Below are 19,726 nucleotides of genomic sequence, written 5' to 3' on the forward strand. Positions count from 1 at the left end.
ATTTGTTCACACAAAATGTTCTATTTTTTACTAACTTCCTACTTATGTAACTGGACATAGGCACCTACTATTTGATCCTTTTCTCAGTGCCCTCGTGTCCACACTGCAGTTGAAGGGACAAAGAAGCCGGGAGAACATCTGCCATCCCAGCACACAGCCAGATGTACCAGTAACTTTTGTAGTTTCTGTATTTTACAGTTTCTGGGTAAATTTCCCCCAAATTTTCTACTTCCTCTCCCAAGCTCTGTGAGACATTCACACAAAAAAACGCAACAAAAAACCAGCCAAACCAAAATCCAGCAATGGGCCTTAGCTCCATTTCGGTGGTTACCAGCCAGATGCATGATCTCTACATATCAGAAGCAACCTCCTCCCGCTGGGCTGCTCCTGCAGTGCTCTGCCTTGCTGGAGCATGGCTGCCCCTGGGGTGCACCCACACGCACCCCCATTCTCCCAAAGACAGCACACCAGCTGGATGTAACACACTCACCTCACAGGTCCTCTGGCTTTGCTACTGAGATTCAATGTTAGCACCTGCTATAGCAACCCTACAAAAAACCCGATTAACCTAAACCAGAAATCCCTTAGGAAAGTTCCCATTCTGTATTTCTAGTCAGGAATCATAAAACTAGGATATCAAAAGGACTGTATTTTCAACAGTATTTTTTGGAACCAAAAGGCTACTTCACTGAAAAGCTAATGCTAAAATGCAGCACTTCATCAAAATACTGAAATACTTTTTAAGAAACACTACAAAAAAAAGACAGGGTCCTGTCTTCAAAATCTGTATTTGAGCATATGCAGTGTTTGTATACAGAATGTGTGCATAGCATGTGTGTATTCACATATCCATGTATATATATCTCTGTATCGATATAGGCACCCACACACAAGTACAGGTATGTGTAGATTATATATATTATATATATAAAGCTAACTTTCAGTCCTCAGAAAACAAAAGCTATCCCCATATAACAGCCAAATTCCTACATAACTCAATTTCGACATCTCATCTGGTGTGAACTGCACTCATTCCTAGTGTAAACCCCAGCGCGCTCTGCAATGATATACTGTAATGTCACATCGCAATCTGGATTTACTATAAAGGGCTGCTGACGAGTTTCAGAGCAGTAAACATTGCTGCGAGGTGTATTTCACACTGAGCTGGTTTTTATGAAGAACACTTCACCGCCCAGCCACGGCACCCAGATGATGAATGGTGAAAGATGCATGACAAGCTTCATCATTGTTTGTAAATCTTAACTGTTCCTGCTCACTAACTCTGCAGGCAATTTTCAAAGACAGCGGCCGACAGAAGGACAGCACAGCTTTCCTGAAGGTTATTCAACTTGTACTTGGCCTAAGCTATGCCTGCAAGGAGCACTGGAAATAAACTCATTGGTTATGCCAAAGCATAGAATTAAAAATGTTTGACAGGCAGGCACACTAATGGTTGCTAAATTAAGAAAGCCCATTAAATAGCCTTGGTATCTATTCCCTACCCTGCACCGCAGGGTTACATACATCATGCACAGGCAACGTACCCTGGTATTATTTACACATGCAATATAAATATGCATATTTATAAAACAGGCAGAATGAATGATGGGTTGGTCTGCTCATATACCACAATTCCCCTGTATCTTATGCAGTCACACTCCGTGCTCAACTGTCCCCCAGCTCCTTTGCCCACTGCTTGTAGGAAAGCTACTTATGTTCTCTTCCATCAGAGGTTTACCCTTGTGACAGGGTATAATGCATGGAGAAGGGAAACTACTCATAGCATGCAAGAATGTCAGTGGGAAAAGATGTTACCCTTCTTTGTTTCCTCTGAAATCATACTGGTGTGGGAGCAGCACGATGGACTGCAACAACTTCTTGTCATCACAATTTGGCTCATCACCTCCCTGCTAGAGGCAAAGGCAATCTACACAGCTTTACACTACAGAGATTTAGTAATTCTGACTTTTTCTTTTCCCTTCTTTTCTTTAGAGATGAGTAGCAAATGCTTTGTTTGCTACAGCTTCTCACAATCCGAAGAGGGTTGCTTTATAAGCAGAAGCAGCTGCAGAAGAATTAACTCAGCTGGAGACTCTCACCTGAGCTGAAAAGCTGGTATGAACTGTGAGATGCTCTACACAGACACTCACGCACAGAAAAGATTACAGCTGAATATGGAGTGAGTGCTCTCTTCTCTTAGCTAGTCAAGTTACGAGGATGCAACTGCACATTAAAGCAAAGCAAAGAGGTGAGCAGTATCACTGTTCGTTACAATTACAAATCATGCCTTGGTAAACACACTGTTGTCACTACCATCCAGACAAGATGTCTTCACTTGTTTTAGCACTTTGTGGTAAAGTTTGTTTTACTATTAATGATTTCTATCAATTTCTGCTTGCAGTGGGAAAAATTCTGTATCCAGAGGTAATAAAACCAGAGTGTCAAAGCCACATAGGGTATAAAAGGAAGCAGCTCAACTGATGGTGTGGATTTTTTTCAGTGAAGTATCCAACATCATTTTAAGTGTGAGGAAAAATCCCATGCAGCCTCATCAGCTACAGCAACATCCTCCATCTCACACAAAGAGCAGCTCAAACAGGCAGAAAATAAGTCCAGGGGTGCAGTGGATATAAGCTCCTGATTTCTGACACGGGGCTCTAAAATGCTCCCAACTGCAAGAGGGACTGAGAAGAAATCTCCCTCTGTTTGAGAACATACAGTAAAAGAGTGAAGGTATCTGGGGAAAGTGAACAGAGCCATTACTTATCCCAAGACAGCATCCCAGCACGGGCTTGCAGAGAGATGCTGATGCCCAGCGTGGGACCCAGCACGGCCACATGCACTCTGCAGCACACTGTCAAGGTGGCATCACTCGGCACAGGGCCTGCTCTGCTACACCCTCAGAGAGGGCCAGCAAGAGTGTAGGGGTGCGTAGGGTGCGCATCAGAACCAGCTCTTTTCAGACCAAGATTGATGGGACACTTCTTTTCACAGAAGAAAATTCAAAAAAGTAGGTATTTTGGCAGAAGATTGAAATTTATTGTTTTGGATCTGCACCTGCTGTGGCCCACTGTATTGCTGATTTAATTTTCCTCAGAATAGAGCAACTTTCCTTAAACCCCTGTTTTACCAACCCAATGCCTAAATGCTTACCAAAATGCAGGCTTGAATTTAAAAACCCTGCACCTTTTGATTCACACAACATATTACAGCACATATAAATACATCCCATGAAAAAAATCCCTTTTTCTGACTGCCTAGCAAATGGCCAGGCTGACCCCCTTCTGGGTGGATGCAGTTTTGCTGGTGTGGATGGATAGAGTCACACTGGCACCTCCTGAGGGTTCAGGCTGTCCCACTCCCTCTTGCTAGGGCACCAACAAATGAAAGCATTCACACAAAGTTTTCATGAGAGTTTAGCATTCCTGCTACAGGATGCTAAGGCCTCAATCCAGAAATATCTGCATTTCTACAGAAAGAGATTTGGTGGAAAACCATCAAAAATACAGCTTGTTCAGGACACAGACTTGCCACAGGACCAGCAGCTTCCCCCAGAGCAAACAGCAAAAGCTCATCAGCCACTCTGGCATGAATCAGCAAAAGTTGTGAATCAAACCTGTAATTCTGCAACTGTCCAATGAAAAGTTGCTTTGCTGCACATATTATTTTATTTCTGTGTGCTTTTGAGTGAGCATAACATAAAGGTTGCATTTAGAGAAGAAACTACTAAAACGAGCCTTTTAATCATCAATAAACTGAAGCAGAATGGGATGTAAGCAAATGTTTACATTAATTTCTTTTCAGGAAGTCCCTTCAGACCTTATAAAGTTATTTTAATATTGGTCAAATCTTCACCAGTCCAACCTCGTTTAGGACACAGACCAATAATTTACAAAAAGGCTTCAATACACAGAAAAATGAGTTACTAGAGTTTATACTGAATATGTCTCACATTCTCAAATGTAATTTGAGAGCTGCTGTTACATCTAATGAAATGCTGAAGTATGACTAAAAAAGTCACAAATCAGGGTTAGTGACTTGCTTGGTTTAAAACATAAAAAAATCCCTAAGCCCAACAACTGTCTATTCAGCTAAGCCCAAAATTCAATGTTTTATTGAAAATGAAAATGACATATTAAAAGGGCATCTGCCTGAAGAGGTCTGTAAAATTTTGCAGTGCACTTGCACAACGAGCAATGTAAACCAAGGCCTGCAGAAGCACAGTATAAAATCTGCTTCCATCCCTGCAGTAAGTGACTAAGAGAAACTGCACACAGGCATAGCCATTGGGGACTGTACGTAGCAGCAATAAGAATGCACAAAAAAAGATAAACAGCTCTGCAAAGATTGAGTGACCCACTTCAACTGACTGTTCAAAATCCACAGATTTAGATGATTACCCCTTCTTTTCTTCTTCTGTCTTATTTCAAAATTTACTTCTAACAGTTTGATGTAAGATGGATAGTTAGTGGAAAATACAGTCTCAAGTTTTCAGCAAACGTTGTTTGCTCTTTCATTACCAAGGATAGCGTATTCTTGAATAGAGGTCACTTTTTAAGCAGAAGATGCACAGACACGCACACAAAACACACAAGCTAAATATTGCTGAACTGTATCAGTTCTAAGAGAAAAATGTTATCCTCCTGTACTGGGTCTGGCTGAGCCGGAATTGGTTTTCCCCTATAGCAGCCCTCACGCTGCTGTGTTTTATGCTGGGAGCTGGCAGGGTGTTGGTAGCACCCTGGTGTTGTGGCTGCTGCTGAGCAGTGCTTACACAGCACCAAGGCTCTTTCCAACATTTTCCCCCCTGCAGTGGGATAGGGTGGGCAAGATCTTGGGAGGGGACACAGCCAGGACAGCTGACCTGAACTGACTAAAGGGATATTCCATACCATGTGACGTCTGCTCAGTATAAAGCTGGGAGAAAGGAGGAAGGGGGTGGGGTCACCCTTGGTCCTCCCAGGCAACCACTACGCGTATTGGAGCCCTGCTTCCTGAGAAGGGCTGACATCGCCTGTCCATGGGAAGTAGAGAGTAATCTGTTTGCTTTTTGCTTCTGCACTTGGACATTCGCTTTGCTTTGTTTACATTAAAACTGCTTTTCTTTTGCCCACAAGAGTTGGGTTTTTTTCCTATCTTATTTACTTTACCTTTTTTGCCCTGTTGAGAAAAAAAGGAGGAGGGTGGGAAGTGATAGAGTGACTTGGTGGGTACCTGGCATTTAGCCAAGGTCAAAGCACCACACCTCCCCACAAACTCTGCTGCTGAAACCCTCCAAATTTGAGATGTATTTCTGCTGACGCTCTACTGAAGAGCTGCATGGAAAAGGAGAAGAGATACCGCTCATACTTGACCACGCTCAGACCACACCTTGGCACTGAAATGGCTACTCTTTAGCTTACACAGACTGTTTCTAGCCCACTGATGGAAGAAAATTTGGGCTATTTTCTACTATTGTGCTCTACTTCCTAAGTGCTTCATTAGCATAGCTCTACCAGTGCATATTTTCAAATGGCTGCAGATAGAGCTGATAGATGCAAGGCTTTTTTCTGCTCTTTTGTATAATTTCTTAGCCGTACCAAGACAGCCTGCCTTGATGCAGGGCCATTTGTGTAACCTGAATACTTGCAGAAAGCAGTTCCGGTTCAAGGACAAAGTCTCAAAGACCTTTTGCATTTGAGGTCTATTTGAACTGTCTGATCCTACAGCCAGGTGCCACCTGTGACTCTGGGGTCTCGCACTGCATTTCAAGGACACAGGTTCATGCAAAAATACTGTATGTAGGAAACCTCAAAAAAAGGGGCACAACTATGGCGCACAGCAACCAGGTCTGAAAGAAACATCAAGATCTCTCATGCATGTTTCTGTTACACATGGCATTCCTTGCATTCCAGTGATGGTTTTGCTGAAATGAAACTTCGTCTTAAGCAGAGAGACTGTTTCCAACATGCCCTTGCTTGTGAAACCACTGGAAGAGGCTGTTCATAGATCCCTCCCATTTGGGTGGTCTTCTCCAGTGACTCATCGCTGTTTTCCATACAGCATCCAAACAGAGAGATGCAGCGTGAATCTTTAAACACAGACCCTGGAGAAGTCTGTACTGCCTTGATTTCCACAACTGTAAAACTGGGGATACCACTTATTTAACTTCTAGAAAGGACTGTGAAAAAGTGTTTGGAAAGTGCTGGAAGCTGTTCTGCTGACCAAAAACCTGATACCTAGAAATGTTCTCCTTCATAAAATGGCGTTTGCTGATTTACACCAAACCTTTCTGTGTCAAAATGAACACTTTATATCAGTTTTTCTTATTTGTGTTTGGGAGGAGTTTCAGGCTCCTGCTTTATGTTCAAGCTGCAAATACAACACTGCTCTGGTGCTTCATTACTTGTGTTTCCAACTATCCTGATATTTAGACAGAAAAATAAAAATTCAAATCCATTCAGCAGCTAGATCAACATTTTAAATGCAAGCCATCTCCTTCACCACGGGCACAAACACAGAATAACTATCTCAACATTTTGCATAATAATAACAATGAGGAGTTTTCATTCCATGACAACTTTAAGACAACATAAGTAAAATCAAAGGTGTGTGTAAATACAGGGACATTTCTCCTTTGCATCCTCCTACCTGAATGTGAATTTTTTTTGCCACTGTTCCAAACCTGGAAAACACTCCCATACAGAAAAGCAAATGCTCAACTTTTACTCAGTGGAAATAGGACCCAGAGTAAGGTAGCCAGTCTTGATCCAAGCACATACTTTCTTGCTCTCTCAAACCAAGGTCTTGTGTGGGTATTTCACAAATCTAAGTGCAGGATGGGCTGACTCAAAATCAATGGAAGATGCTGTGCAATTCTGAGCAGGAATCCAATCCTGAAGAACCCCGCTTCAGAAAAAAAAAAAAAAAAAAAAAAAAAAAAAGGGCAACTGTCCCATGGAAATCAATGGGAGTAAGGCACTTGGCTTTTGGAGATGAAATACCCTGTTGTGACCCACTCTAATTCCTCCACTTTTTGAAGGATCTCTAGCTCAGCTTCTTCCAAAAGAAAGACATGTTTTAAAGTATGCTTTGCATGCATGGGGACTGATAACAGCTTCTCATACATGTCTTCCTCTCATTGCTCTTGCAGAAAAAAAGAGAGGAAAAATCTTTTGAAAGTAGAGTAAAAAATGCCTCTCCTTATGTAAAACTTACAACCTGGTCATCTAAGCAAGCTCTCTGAAAACATGCTTCTGCTATTTGTCACTGGTTTATCTTCTTTTGCTCTCCATCTTTTCCAGTTTCAGCTGGAAGGGCAGCAGCTGCGCTTAGTTGGAAGTAAAACCATTTTACTTAGAACCACTTCAGATTGCAAGGGGGATGACTGATGGTGTTTCGCCATTCAGAAAATGTCAGCCCATTACTATATGCAACACACTGTAACATGGTATGACCTCATGTACAAATGCTGGAAGCTTCCTGAGAACTTCACATCATTCATAAAAACAAACAAAGTGTAAATCAGCGGTCTGATAGCTCATTTCTCCCCCCTTTCAATATAACTGGCCTAAGTTGGCCTAACCAGGCAGTCAACTCAGCAGAACAAAATTAATGAAATGGTCTGACTGAAATACTAACCAAGATAATACATGAACTGGAAAAACTGCTACAAAGCTGAAGTTACAACTGAAGCGTGGGTAACAGACTGCATGTGTTCTAAGACCATTTCAAACTTGTGCTTGGGAATTTAATAACCATTTTTGTTAAAGATATTTGTTTCCAATGTTTTGAAACTCTGGCTCCAAAATGAGTTTTATATTTTGACCTGTTGCTCTTCTATACACACTGTTACCTCCCTGTAAAATTTTTGGATTAACAATACGTAAGTTTTCACATAGATCTTAAAAAAATTAAGGAGGTATTAAGTGAAGTTTTACAGTCTGCACTATATAGCAAGTAAGATGAGATGAGATGATCCTAATGTTTCCTTCTGGATCTAAAATCTATGAACATGCATTCCTAGAAAGAAAACAAGTCTCTGAGCACAGTTACCACTTCAACCACAGAAAAGGAAGAAGTAAAATATGATTTGTTTATTTAAAACATGTACTAGAGTTGTCTTTAGCAGGTAGCAACCACTAACCCTGCAGAAACATGCCACTAGGCTGCATACAAAGAAGTCAGGCATTGTACAGAAAGTTCACCTCAACAGCCAATAGAGAAAAGCATAAGAATGTCTTTTGTATGAGACAGCACTTGCAGCACGGGCAGTCAGTACTTTGGGGCCTCCCTCTTTAATACACAGGATCCACCACTCACAGCCTGCTGGCTGACTCAGCACTCACACAGATAACACAGGCAAAAAATCTCAAACACTCTCAGAACCATGAAAAGGACCGGAAGAAAAACATCATGAGAGTCTAAATCACTAACAGCCTGAGATGTAAAAAATTAAAGCAGTCACCTCCTCCAAGAACATGCATAACAAGAAAGAAGATGCTTCTAAATGGGTATGGTCCTGCTCACATGTGCAAGTTTCTCACAAAAACAGTAGTGCCTCATTTACCCACTAGCTCCCTGCTATGGAAAAACACTTCTTCAGCGTCTGGAAAATGCTGTTTGATCTCAGTAAATTAAATCTTACTGCTTGTCAGTTTCTGATTGATGGTGTAACTTAGGGAACAATATCTGTGTGTGGAATACTGTCTGGAGAAGCAGTCAGGGATTATTGAAAATACAGTATTTATGCAGTTTAAAAATCAGTGGCACATTACGCACAACTTTTTTCTAGAGTGATGAAAAATTACTGAAGTGCATTCGGGAACAAAGGGTATAAGGTCTTTCGTCTATTTGTAAGAACACTCGACTGGTAAGACTTCTTAGTGAGTTAGTAGTGATGGATGCAAAAAAAAGCGTCAACCGCAGTTGAGCATAAAACCAACTGCTTCTCCAGCCAATGAGTAGAAAGGAAGACGTCACTGTTCAATGGTGGTCAGAGAAGAGGGAAGAAAATAAAATTGAAGAAAAGAAAAGCAAAATGAACCAAGGATCACTAATTTTGCTACGCCATTTAGAACTACTGGAAAAGGAGGAAAAGTCTAAGGTTTCATCACACCACATGTTGTTTCTGCATCTATCTGATAAGTCACAGTTTGTTGGAAGACGGTCAGAAAACAGCCACTCTGAAAGAGCAGCCACCTCCTCAGCACAAATCATTCTAGAGTTACTGAATTCAAGGGCTCAGTGCTGATTTACACCAGCCACAGGTATGACTCTATGCACACCTCACCTTCCAAAACTTCATTTGAGTCCTTAAGGTCCTGTGATGACACAATCCCTGTATTTTTCACAACACAAATGCAACAGACACCAGAACATTGGCCACAAAAAGGCCATGTCTGAAGACAATTATGGAACCTACACAACACACATCCTTCTGTCAGATATAAAAGGAAGATTAATTTCAAGGTATAAGAGTATTAGAGAAGCAAATGAGGATGGATGCTGTTGCCAGTGGTGTGACTCTGGGGGAAAAAAAAAAAAAACACACAAATTTGGCAGGTGTAAAGTAAACAAAAAGAAGTACTTCCCACAGACCATACAAAATTAAACTGCAAAATTCATTGAGCCTTACAGAGAGACAAGAAGTGTGAAAAGCTTATGGAAGGGTTAGCTCAATTCACTGAGTGCAGGTCTGCTGCTGATAACCAAAACAATAGTTCAGAGCTAATCAACAGCTCAAGACACCTTTAAATGCTGTAGGAGTGTGAGGATTTTAGACATGCAAAGTAGGATCACCCTATTCTTTCTCTGTTTCTTTTCTTGTTTCTCCAGCATCAGTTACTGTCCTGTTTCAGGAACAGGGAAGCAGCTCAATGGATTTGGTCTACTCCAGCAGGGCCATGTTAATAGTAGCAGGTATGCACTCTACCTGCTACTGGAGCAAGGGAACAAGGAAGTGAGGGAAACACTGTCAAAACCACATGGTAAATTCACTAACGCTTTCCTTGAAATTATTTCAGATTATAGTAATCCTTAGAACATCCAATAAACACTGGATATAAAAAGAAAAATTTATCTGCAGTATTTTAAAATTAAGTAACATGGTGGGATGAGTTTCAAAGCAAACAAGGAAGTGAGTCAGCGAAAGGCTTCACAACATGGTTGGGATGCAGAATTAGTTTTCCACATGTGGTTCAGAAAGAGGAGAGAAAAGGCTCAGTGGGAGGCCTGTTGAAAAAACTGCAGACAGCATTTTTGAGAAGAAAAGAGAAATAAGATAATTCTGTGGTTGTGGCAAAGGTAATTCTTTGTTCCCGTGAGGGAGCCAGGTGGTGACCACCAAGGACAGCACCTCAGATGACTCTTAGTATAACTTAAAGAGACGTACACAGGAATAGAAAAGTACGACTAACTGCACTCCTGAATGAGGAGACTTCCGAAGAACAAGCTTGCACTACTGTACAGTAACAGTCCTACACTGCATCACACTAGAAGCCTTTCAGAAAACAGCTACCACCTTGTAAACACCTACTTTCTGATGCCTAACTTCCTTCCCAGAGCAACCCACACCTCATGGGTGCCTGTCCCAAGGCAAGGCAGTCCCAGATGCCCCAGTGGGTGCACTTACCTCTTGCTTTTGACTCTGAGTAGGAAGGGATGTCCTCAGAGGTCAGGATTTGTGGGAAGCATGTGGGACCGCCGACCCCCTGTCCCAGGTAGGAAGCAGGTGGGTAGTAGGAGCACATGCGGTACTGGGAGCCAACAGCGTGGTGGCTCTCCATGCTCTTCACCTGTCAGAGAGAGAAGTTCAGCATCAGGCTGTGAAAGCTGAGCCCCACCACCATGCGGCCACCCTGCTGCCCCAACCCACGTGGATTTGAAGGAGGTCATGGGGAGTGGATGGGAAGTATGGCATGCTGGCCTTGGGTTTTTGCTTTGCTTGGTCACAGTGTGCCCACACCACTCAGCTACAGGTGATCTGGCATGGTAAGGGATGTAACCTAGCAGCAGCAGCAGCACGGGCATACCTATGGCTTTTTTATCTTACCTCAGGTCAAGCTGCATCTGGCACACAAGCATGTACACTTCACTGCACACACCCAGCCAATGTCAGAGGTGAAGTGCTCACCCAGAGACTAAACCGTCTCAGACTGGTGATAACTGCTCTGCCAGGGACCTACAGGGTGGCCAAGTACAGTCTACCTACTGATTCACTCAGGACAGGCTCCACGACATATGAGCAGTGACACACACACACACACACAAATATAATGCTTTTCTTACAAACCAGTGAGATGGAAAAACATTTTTGTGATTTACCCAGAGAAACCAAGTTGTTTACAGACCACCTGGGAATCTTGTATTGGAGTCACAGCTGGATACTAGCCAGCAGGTCTGCCGTGTCAGCACGGTGTCCACAGGACAATCCATTCTCCCTCCCACAGCCAGCAGCAAAGTTAGCAGCACTCAGAAATCAAAGTTTATCCTACCCCAGTGCCCTGCAATTATCCAAACTGAAGTCCTCAGAGAGGCAGTAATGCTTTTTAAAATGTTTATGAAAGAACTACCATCTACTATTATTTGTTCCAAAGCCCTGTGATGTAAGGAGGCTACAGTGCTCCAAAAAATACTTCATAAGATTAGGATTTTCAACAGGAAAAGTAACACTCCCTGGTCTTCCTAAGACTCTGGGCAGTGAATGACTGTAAGACGGAAAGCTTCTGGGCAGAGAAAATATATTACAGTTTTGTACCAGGTACAAAAGTGCCAACAGTAACGCACATCCAGCTATGTGATTAGATGTTGTTTTTGCAAGCAGCAGTGCTTGACAGCCTTTTCAGCCGCTGTCTCACATTGGTTAGAGGAGCTGTGCCTGCTCCACCGCAGTTCCCTTGGGCCCCAGCCACCAACGGAGCCCTGTTCCTCAGCCCTTCCCAGGCTGTGAAGCTCAGATCAGGGAGCAGAGGGAGGCAGGGAGTGAACCTGCTGTCCCAGGTGGCCACGCCAGCAGACCCTAAGGTCTGGTCCTGGCAGAAGGAGCCACTGGCACCTCTCAGCTAAGCAACCAGAATGCAGCCACCCCTTGTTTTCCAGGGGTCCCCTTAATAACTCATTTTAGTATGCCTAGCTGGAAATAACATGGCCTGAGTCACACCAAATCCTCCTGTTGCTCTCTGAGACAAAGGGCAATATCCCGCTTTCCGCGTGGAGCCACGTTTGCAGCAAGATTAAGTGCTGAGAGAGAGTGATGGCTGTTTACAGAGAGCAAAGTGCACTTCTGCCCATCTTCTGAGAGAAGCACAGTTGCATATATTTACACGTTTACTGAGGGATAGGCAGGACATGCTTTTAGTCTGTAAAAGTTTTTCTATTATAAACTAAAGTAATATTTAAAAGGTGATTTTTCTACCATCTGCACCCTATGCATGCAGAGAAAGTTCAACATGCACCAAAGTTTCATCCACGATAAATAATAAATTGTTCTTAACAAATTTCAATGTGTCATTCCAAGGAAGCCTGAACTCAAAAGAGCCACTGATGTCTCCTCTGCTGTGCTGGAAAAGGGCAGCCTCCTCATGAAAACAGGTATCTGTGCCTTGCACAGACTCCTTCAACAGAACCCGGGCTGCCTCTGCCCTGAAATTTTGGATTGGCAATACAAACCACACAAAAGTTCAGTCGACAAGCTATTTGAATCTGCACACTTACAAAGCTCAACAGCAATAGATGTACTGGGGGAAAAAAGTTAGCGAACTCCTCTCTGCCTGATGTTGTGCATACACTGTCTTCCTTCCCTCAGTGGGGTAGGGCTGTGAGCAGCATCTGTGGTCACATCTCCACCTCTCCCTTGTGCAAGTGCACACGTGCATGTGTGCAACTGAGAAAAGGTCACCGGCAGGAGACAGCATTATTTCAGCTGTAACAAAATGGAGGGATCACTGCCTGGCACTGAAACGATCACATGCATGTTTCCTCTCCCTGTAGAGTGGATGCAGTGACCTGTTTCCCTTCAAATCTATTTTTAGGGTTTTTCACCATTTCTTAAAAAAACAACTCACCTAAAATCCCTGGATGCAATGAATTATTACTACTATTATTATTAGTGTGTGGTAGCTGGCTAGCAAGAGACATGTTTTATAATCTTATTACCCCTACCAAGTCTATGAACCACAGTTCGACCGACAGCCAGAAGCTTGGCTCTGCAAAGAAAATGCTGTGTATTAACCGCTGAAGAAAATCTAAAAGCTTCTGGTTTTGTTTTATTAAACTATTTAGAATACACACCACAGTAAATCTGAACCATAAGGTTTCCTTTTTATAGTGCTTAGCAATCCTATTTTACAGTAACAATAAAAAAACAGCCAGTCATAAAAATTCTTGACCTTAGCACTGCATTAAAAAGGGGGCTTAGGAGATCATAACCCCATGAGAAGGGGCATTTACTCTGCATTAACTCCTGCAACTCTGGAGAATCCTTGTACATTTTGGGGTGCCAGAAAGGGGGATAAAAACAGCCCTGGGGAGGCCCTGGATTATTCAGATTATTTCTAACCTGGGGCAGTCCGGCCTTCCAAACTGCAGCCAGGTGCCAGGTTTGTGATCTTTCCCTGAGTCCTGTCCTGGGGGAATGCTGGGGTTATGCAGAGATCACAAGAGGAGATGCCTGGCCCTGTGGTGTCTCCTCCTACCTTCCTCATCCCTTCCAGCCCTACAGCTAAACCGAGACAGGCAAGGGCAGGGATGGTCCCCACAAACTACTCTGGTTTGTATCACTGCAGGCGACGCACCACAAAAACAAGACTTGTTTTAGGTGAGGAAGGGCTGTGGAAGGGAAAGGCATGCACTCGCTTTTTGCAGAGAGCAAGGTGAGCTTTTGAATTGAACATCTGAGCTGCTCACTTACAGTGCATCCCCTTCCAGCCACACATCACTTGTGCCCTGCCCCAGATGCAGGACTGATTCACCAAGTACCTCACTGACTTCAGTGAGAAACACAGATCATCAGAGAAGCATACTTGGCTTATTCAACATTTAGGAGTTCCCCTAAACTGTACCACACAAAGCACACTCAGTAACTTTTTAAAGGATGTACTGCAAGTGATAGTGGGATGCTTATAAATCATGGACAAATAAGTATGGCCTGATTAAAAGACCATGCACGCAGTGGAAATTCTTTCTGTTCCCTTCAGAAGGCAATATGGGGAATCAAGAGGCAGCTACAGCTCGTCCACAAACAGGCAAGCTGGAAGCAGGATTTGTTCATCACTGAGCACAGCAGTCAGTGCAGTCCTACAGCAATGCCCAACAGTGACAGAGTATGTAGCAAAAGCCCGGGAAGCATGAAGAAAATGTTCTTGCATCAGTTCAGACCATTCCTGAAAAAAAAGTTTCTCAACAGTTTGTGGAAGAGCAATGTAAAGCCCAGCTCCTCCTTCCAAGTTCCTGGTAGCACCTGCATAACCTCTACACGTCTTCTTCATGGAGGAAGAGCTGAGGAGAAGAGATGGCCAGAGCAGAGATAGAAAAGAGGCAAGGCAGGCACAAGTGGTGGTTGGTTCACTTCTTCCAGCCTGCCCCTCCCAGATGATTTATTCAGACAAAATATCACCCTGGTAATTTTTATTAGCAGAAGCTGCTAGCCACAGTCTCCTTGCAAGCAAGCCAGTGTTACTCTTAGCAGCACCTTCAGATTTTGCAGTTGTTCCTGACTGTGGAGCTTATTCCCAAGAAGGGTAAGTAGGAGGTTGCAGATAATCCTGGGTGACAAGGGCTGCAAAAATTTCAGAGCAACAGAAGAGAGTGAAGTACTATATCATTTGGCTCTGCCACTGGTGTGCCATGTGTTCTCAGCCAAATCACTTCACCCAGGCTTTCCATCCCTCTGGCTCACACATGACTCACCAACAGCTGCCTTAAAACAAAAACAGTAATTATGGAAACACCAGAGAAATTTATTAGAAGTTTTAACATAGTCTCCTCATTCTCCCTTGGTCTTAAAAATAAAGCCAGCCACAGAGGACACAAAATTGCATTTTGCATTTATGTGTTGTTTGCAAACAACAGAATTCATGGGTCAGTTTTTGGCATGAGGCAAGAAAGCATCCACTGGGCACCAGAGTGGAAATCCAGACATCAGGAATCTCCACTCTGCCACCTGTGAGCTGTGTGACTATGAGCAAGTTATTTAACACTCCCTTGCCTCAGTTTCCCCAGTTGTAAACCAGGGCTGCCACTAATCTCCTACCTTGCAATGCTACTGCCCATGAGCTGACCCTCACAACTACTGCTGCACTTGCACTGCCCCAGGGGGCTTTGTTTTGTTCCTAAAACCAGCTAAGCGTATTTTCTAGCATGAGGAAAAAATGAGTCTACAATATCCTGCCTTGACTTACTTTGATTTCAGCACAGAAAATACAAGAGACATCTATATCTGTCCTTCTTTGATAGACAAACTTAATTAACCTTTGCTATTCTGTTCCAACCTATTCTTTTAGAAAAAGGCAGTGACCCATAAACAATATGTTACCATCAGAATCTCAACTGCGGTGACACCTAGAGATATAGCCCTATCAGCAGTATTGGAAAATAAACCACTTAGATTAGCTCCTCCAAGAAATATGGATTGCATTCATGTCACACATGAGCTGTCAGAAACATTAGGATACTTTTAGCATAAATCTGTAGCGTGAAGGGTATGTTATGAATACAGTTTATAATACACTGCTTACACATAAAATTGCGATTGTGTCGGGTGACTTGCACAATGTGTATATATTTACACACACACATTTTACATCTATTTCTGGAGAGTCAGACCACACATTTCTGTAAGGTGGTCAGGCTTACTGAGGGAAAAACTGCCAGAAACTAGAAACAGGTTGTGGAAGTTGAAAAGAGCAATCTTTTTTACCAGCAAACAACTATTCTTAAGAGCTCAAACTACTAGCTGCCGTACCACAGCCACACTTTTCTGCATTTAGTAGAAGACAGATTTGTATGTTTGCTGCTTTTTAAAAAACCCTTAAAAAGTTTGCTAGCTCAGCAACGCTAAATATTTCACTTCCAAATAGTAAATATAATTCTCATACTAGAAAATGAGTTAAAATTTCTCAGTCTGACTCTCACCAGTACTTATTCCAGATTTTTGCCCTAAAGTGGTTTAAGGAAGGAACAAAAAAGTCGAGGTTTTGGAAGTGAGAATAGTGGTTTGCCAAACTATGTTAAAAAAAAAAAAAAAAGACTGAAAGGAACAAAACCACCTCAGAGCATGAAACAGAAATTACCTGAAATTCTGAAATCTGTCCAAAATCTCCTGGCCAGCCTTAACCTTTCTCTGAAACAGGATGTCTGGAGTTACCAGAGTAACAAAGAAAACCAGCCACTGGTCCCTAGGCGTGGGGTCACATTCTGCACCTTGCAGACTTTTAATGGTTCAGCAATAGAAACCGGAAGAGTTTTAAAACTTTTTGGGGAGGACATCAACTCACAAGGAGTCCTGATTATCCTTACACTGTGGGTCACATGCTAACAGTTTCATTGCCAGCTAGAAGAATTAAACTTGATTAGATTTGGATGTGCCCATCCAGGTTTTACCTTTGTTGTGGTAGAAAAGTCTGCAGCCACCCCATTATCTTCCAGTTGCAGTCCCTAAGCAGGCTGCAGTGAGATTGGTTTCAGAAACACCAACTTCCACTCTATACCAGCATGCTCTGACTTGCAGTACTGATGTTGATGAACTCATTTAACTGTTAAATGGATTGAATGCACATAAATTCCTGTTGTAATGAACAATTATGAGAGCTTCAAGGGAGGATCCAGATGCTCACACAGAGCTGGAGTACAAGGAGATGCACAGTAACCACCACATCTTTGACATTTCCTCTCCATCCTGAATTTGTGTTTTCTTCAGGTGCAACACCACGCATATCTGATATCTGCCTTAAATCAGGCAAAAGTAACACGATATAAATGACTGAAGGGGTCTCAACCAAACCCTAAACTTTGTTATGCTTATCAAATCATGACGGATACAGCTTGTGGGATAATTATATACAAATGAACAAAACCTACACAGAAATATCTAAAAAAATTGCACTTCTATGAATCCATTCAAGTATGTGAGCCTCTGGAAAGAACAAAGACTAATGAAATCTGACATTAATCTACATTAAAGATTCAGTGATTCAGTTTATTTGCCAAGGCTCAATGATGCATTAATCCTCATCCCATCCCACACACACTCACATGCTCCCTCCCTGGCTTCTCTCCCTTGCTCCCTAAATTCTGAAACAGCAGACAGCTAGGCTGCTCAAGGCCTGTCTGCATCCAGAAGTCATCTTACTTTAAGTATGCAATTCTCCTTGTGTTGTTAGAGTTATTGCAGAACAAGTGAGCCTCCACCAACAAAAGCCCAGAAAAGGCAGGAGTCTTGTCTATACTGCTTAAATTAGGATACCTTCCACTGAACACATGTGTGTTTTATACCAACAAAGAAACCCTCCTGTGAGCTCATACCTTAGCAAGCTACCCTGATCTGGTCACAGCAAGCATTGCACAACTATCATTTTAGTAAAGAAGCAAAAATCAAAAACTTTGATCAAAACAGTTATAGCACTACCAGTCACATAAGCAGACTCACTCATACTGGCAGACTGGTTAAGAAACCTATGCATGTAAAAAATAAACTCAGTCAGTACAGGCAGTCCAACAAAAATCCCTGTGTAGATACAGCCACATGCTTCCTCTGGAGAGAATCAGCCTGCATAGGTTCAACAGCAAAATCCCCTGAAGGTGTAAGCAAGGTGTGATTCCTCTTTGTGGATCAGGCTTTGAAACTCTCCTGTAACTCCTTACCATGCTTGACAGAGAAACTCATTCATCCTTCTCCATTTAACACTGTATTTCTATGATCTTCCCTTGCTGGTAACCTTCCAGGTGCAGAATCAATGTTTAACCACATGCAGCAGCTGAGAGCTTGTTCCCCTTACAACAAACCATCTTCAGTGCCACACAGCGTTTTACAACCTCAGCATCACTGCACCCACCGCTATCAAGCATTATCTAGCCTAGCTCTCACTAAAACTTTTTATGATTATTTGTGCAATGTTATGCTGTCATAACAGTGTGCAAACCCCATGATTCGTAACTCTTCCAGCAATAACAATCCTTCTTGCAAATCAGCCTCTGAGAAGCAGCCTGTAAGTTACATGACGCTGACCTTGAACTACACTCTGCCCTACAGAACAGGAGAGTGTTCTCTTTTAGGCCACTTAGAAGCTGGGGAGATGTTACTTCTGCAGGCAGAAAGCAGTACCTCTGGTCTCTCTGCACAGACATCTTGCCAGAGAAGCACTGAGAGATCTCAAAAAGTTTAGCCAGGAGAAATTAAAATCTTAGGTAAGTTCAATCACTAAATTCACACAGAAGTGAACAGAACCATGCAGTACATCCCACAAGGTGGGAAAGAACACCCAAAGCTTGGAGCCTGCTGATGGAAGAAAAACGGTCCTTTTTGACAACCACCTCCTATTTTCCTTAATCATTTCTTCAGTATCCCCTTAATCTGATTAGCACTTAAGCAGATGTTAGTTACAGATTCCGCAGGACCCCAAGAGAAAAATCTATGGAAAACACACTATTGCTTTCATTTCTGTAAGGGATGTCAAAGGTCCCACAAGAAACTGGCAATGGACCCTCTAGGCCAAGACTTAAACGTACAGTTTCAAATAACAGTACATGACAACAGAACTGAGAAGACACCATCTTCATTCTAAGTTTTAAAATATTTTAACATACCCTTATGTACCTCTTCCTCAAACACTGTGTGCTAGGATAGTCAACACCTGTAATTTACTTTCCTTTTTCCCAAGCAAGTAAAATCACAGAAGTTTCTACTGGTTGGAGGAATGGTGACAGGTGGGACTAGCAGCCCGCAAGAACATTATTTTCACAAGACGAATATTGCTGCCCCTCATGTGTGTTATGATGGTGTCTCCAAGCATCAGGTCTCCAGTAGGCTCTTACAAGCTAGGTACTGCAAAAGCGTCAAAAGAAGTAACCTTCTACCTGAAATACTCTGCTATAACTTGCCAGGTTAACTGAATCAACCAAACTGAAAAAGCTAAAAAAGCAGTGGCACCTCACCTCATTACCATGCACAGAATCCTATCCCCAGCTTGCCTTGACTAACTGTCCCCCTGGTCTGGTGATCAAATTCAGCAGCTAGAGTGGAAGCTATCAACTAACCTAACCGAACAGGTATACCTCCATGTATTCGAAGGTGATTGCAGTGAAGCCTATCAACACACCCTGAGAGAAGAAAGCTCTCATGGTGTGGGCTCACATAGCAGAAGGAAAGGAGACAGCTCTTTTCCTCATACAACTATACTCATGGCAAAAAAGGGACATGGAATAGTACTAAATGCAGACTGCTGCAAAGCCATGATATTAAAATTCATGTACCTGCCATCTGTTGCCCTAGGTGCTTCCTGCATTTTCAGGACTTTTCCACGAACAGTGTCTAATAACAGGAAAGGCTTACTGAAGGTGATGTGAACTACTACAGCAATTTTAATCACCCTGGTCTTAGTTGCAGCTCTTCAGTATCGTTAAGTTAAAATGCCCTTTCAGAGTCCATCCCTGTGCCAGAATTGCTAGAGGAATTCTCTGTCAGCAAAGGGGACCACCCATCTGTTCCCTTCAGAAAGGAGGTTTTGGTGGACATTTAATCTTTCATTGTTGA

General features: G+C 42.7%; 1 protein-coding gene across 1 annotated transcript in view; it reads right to left on the reverse strand.

The window, feature by feature from the left end:
* DMRT1 (doublesex and mab-3 related transcription factor 1) overlaps nt 1-19,726 on the reverse strand; it is a 61,819-nt gene that overhangs the window by 16,707 nt on the left and 25,386 nt on the right. Inside the window, exon 4 of the mRNA XM_074932180.1 lies at nt 10,613-10,775. Within this exon, the coding sequence (XP_074788281.1) occupies nt 10,613-10,775 (163 nt within the window). The remainder of the gene's footprint in view (nt 1-10,612; nt 10,776-19,726) is intronic.

Source organism: Athene noctua, chromosome Z (genome assembly GCF_965140245.1).
Source record: "Athene noctua chromosome Z, bAthNoc1.hap1.1, whole genome shotgun sequence".
Classification (NCBI taxonomy): Eukaryota; Metazoa; Chordata; class Aves; order Strigiformes; family Strigidae; genus Athene; species Athene noctua.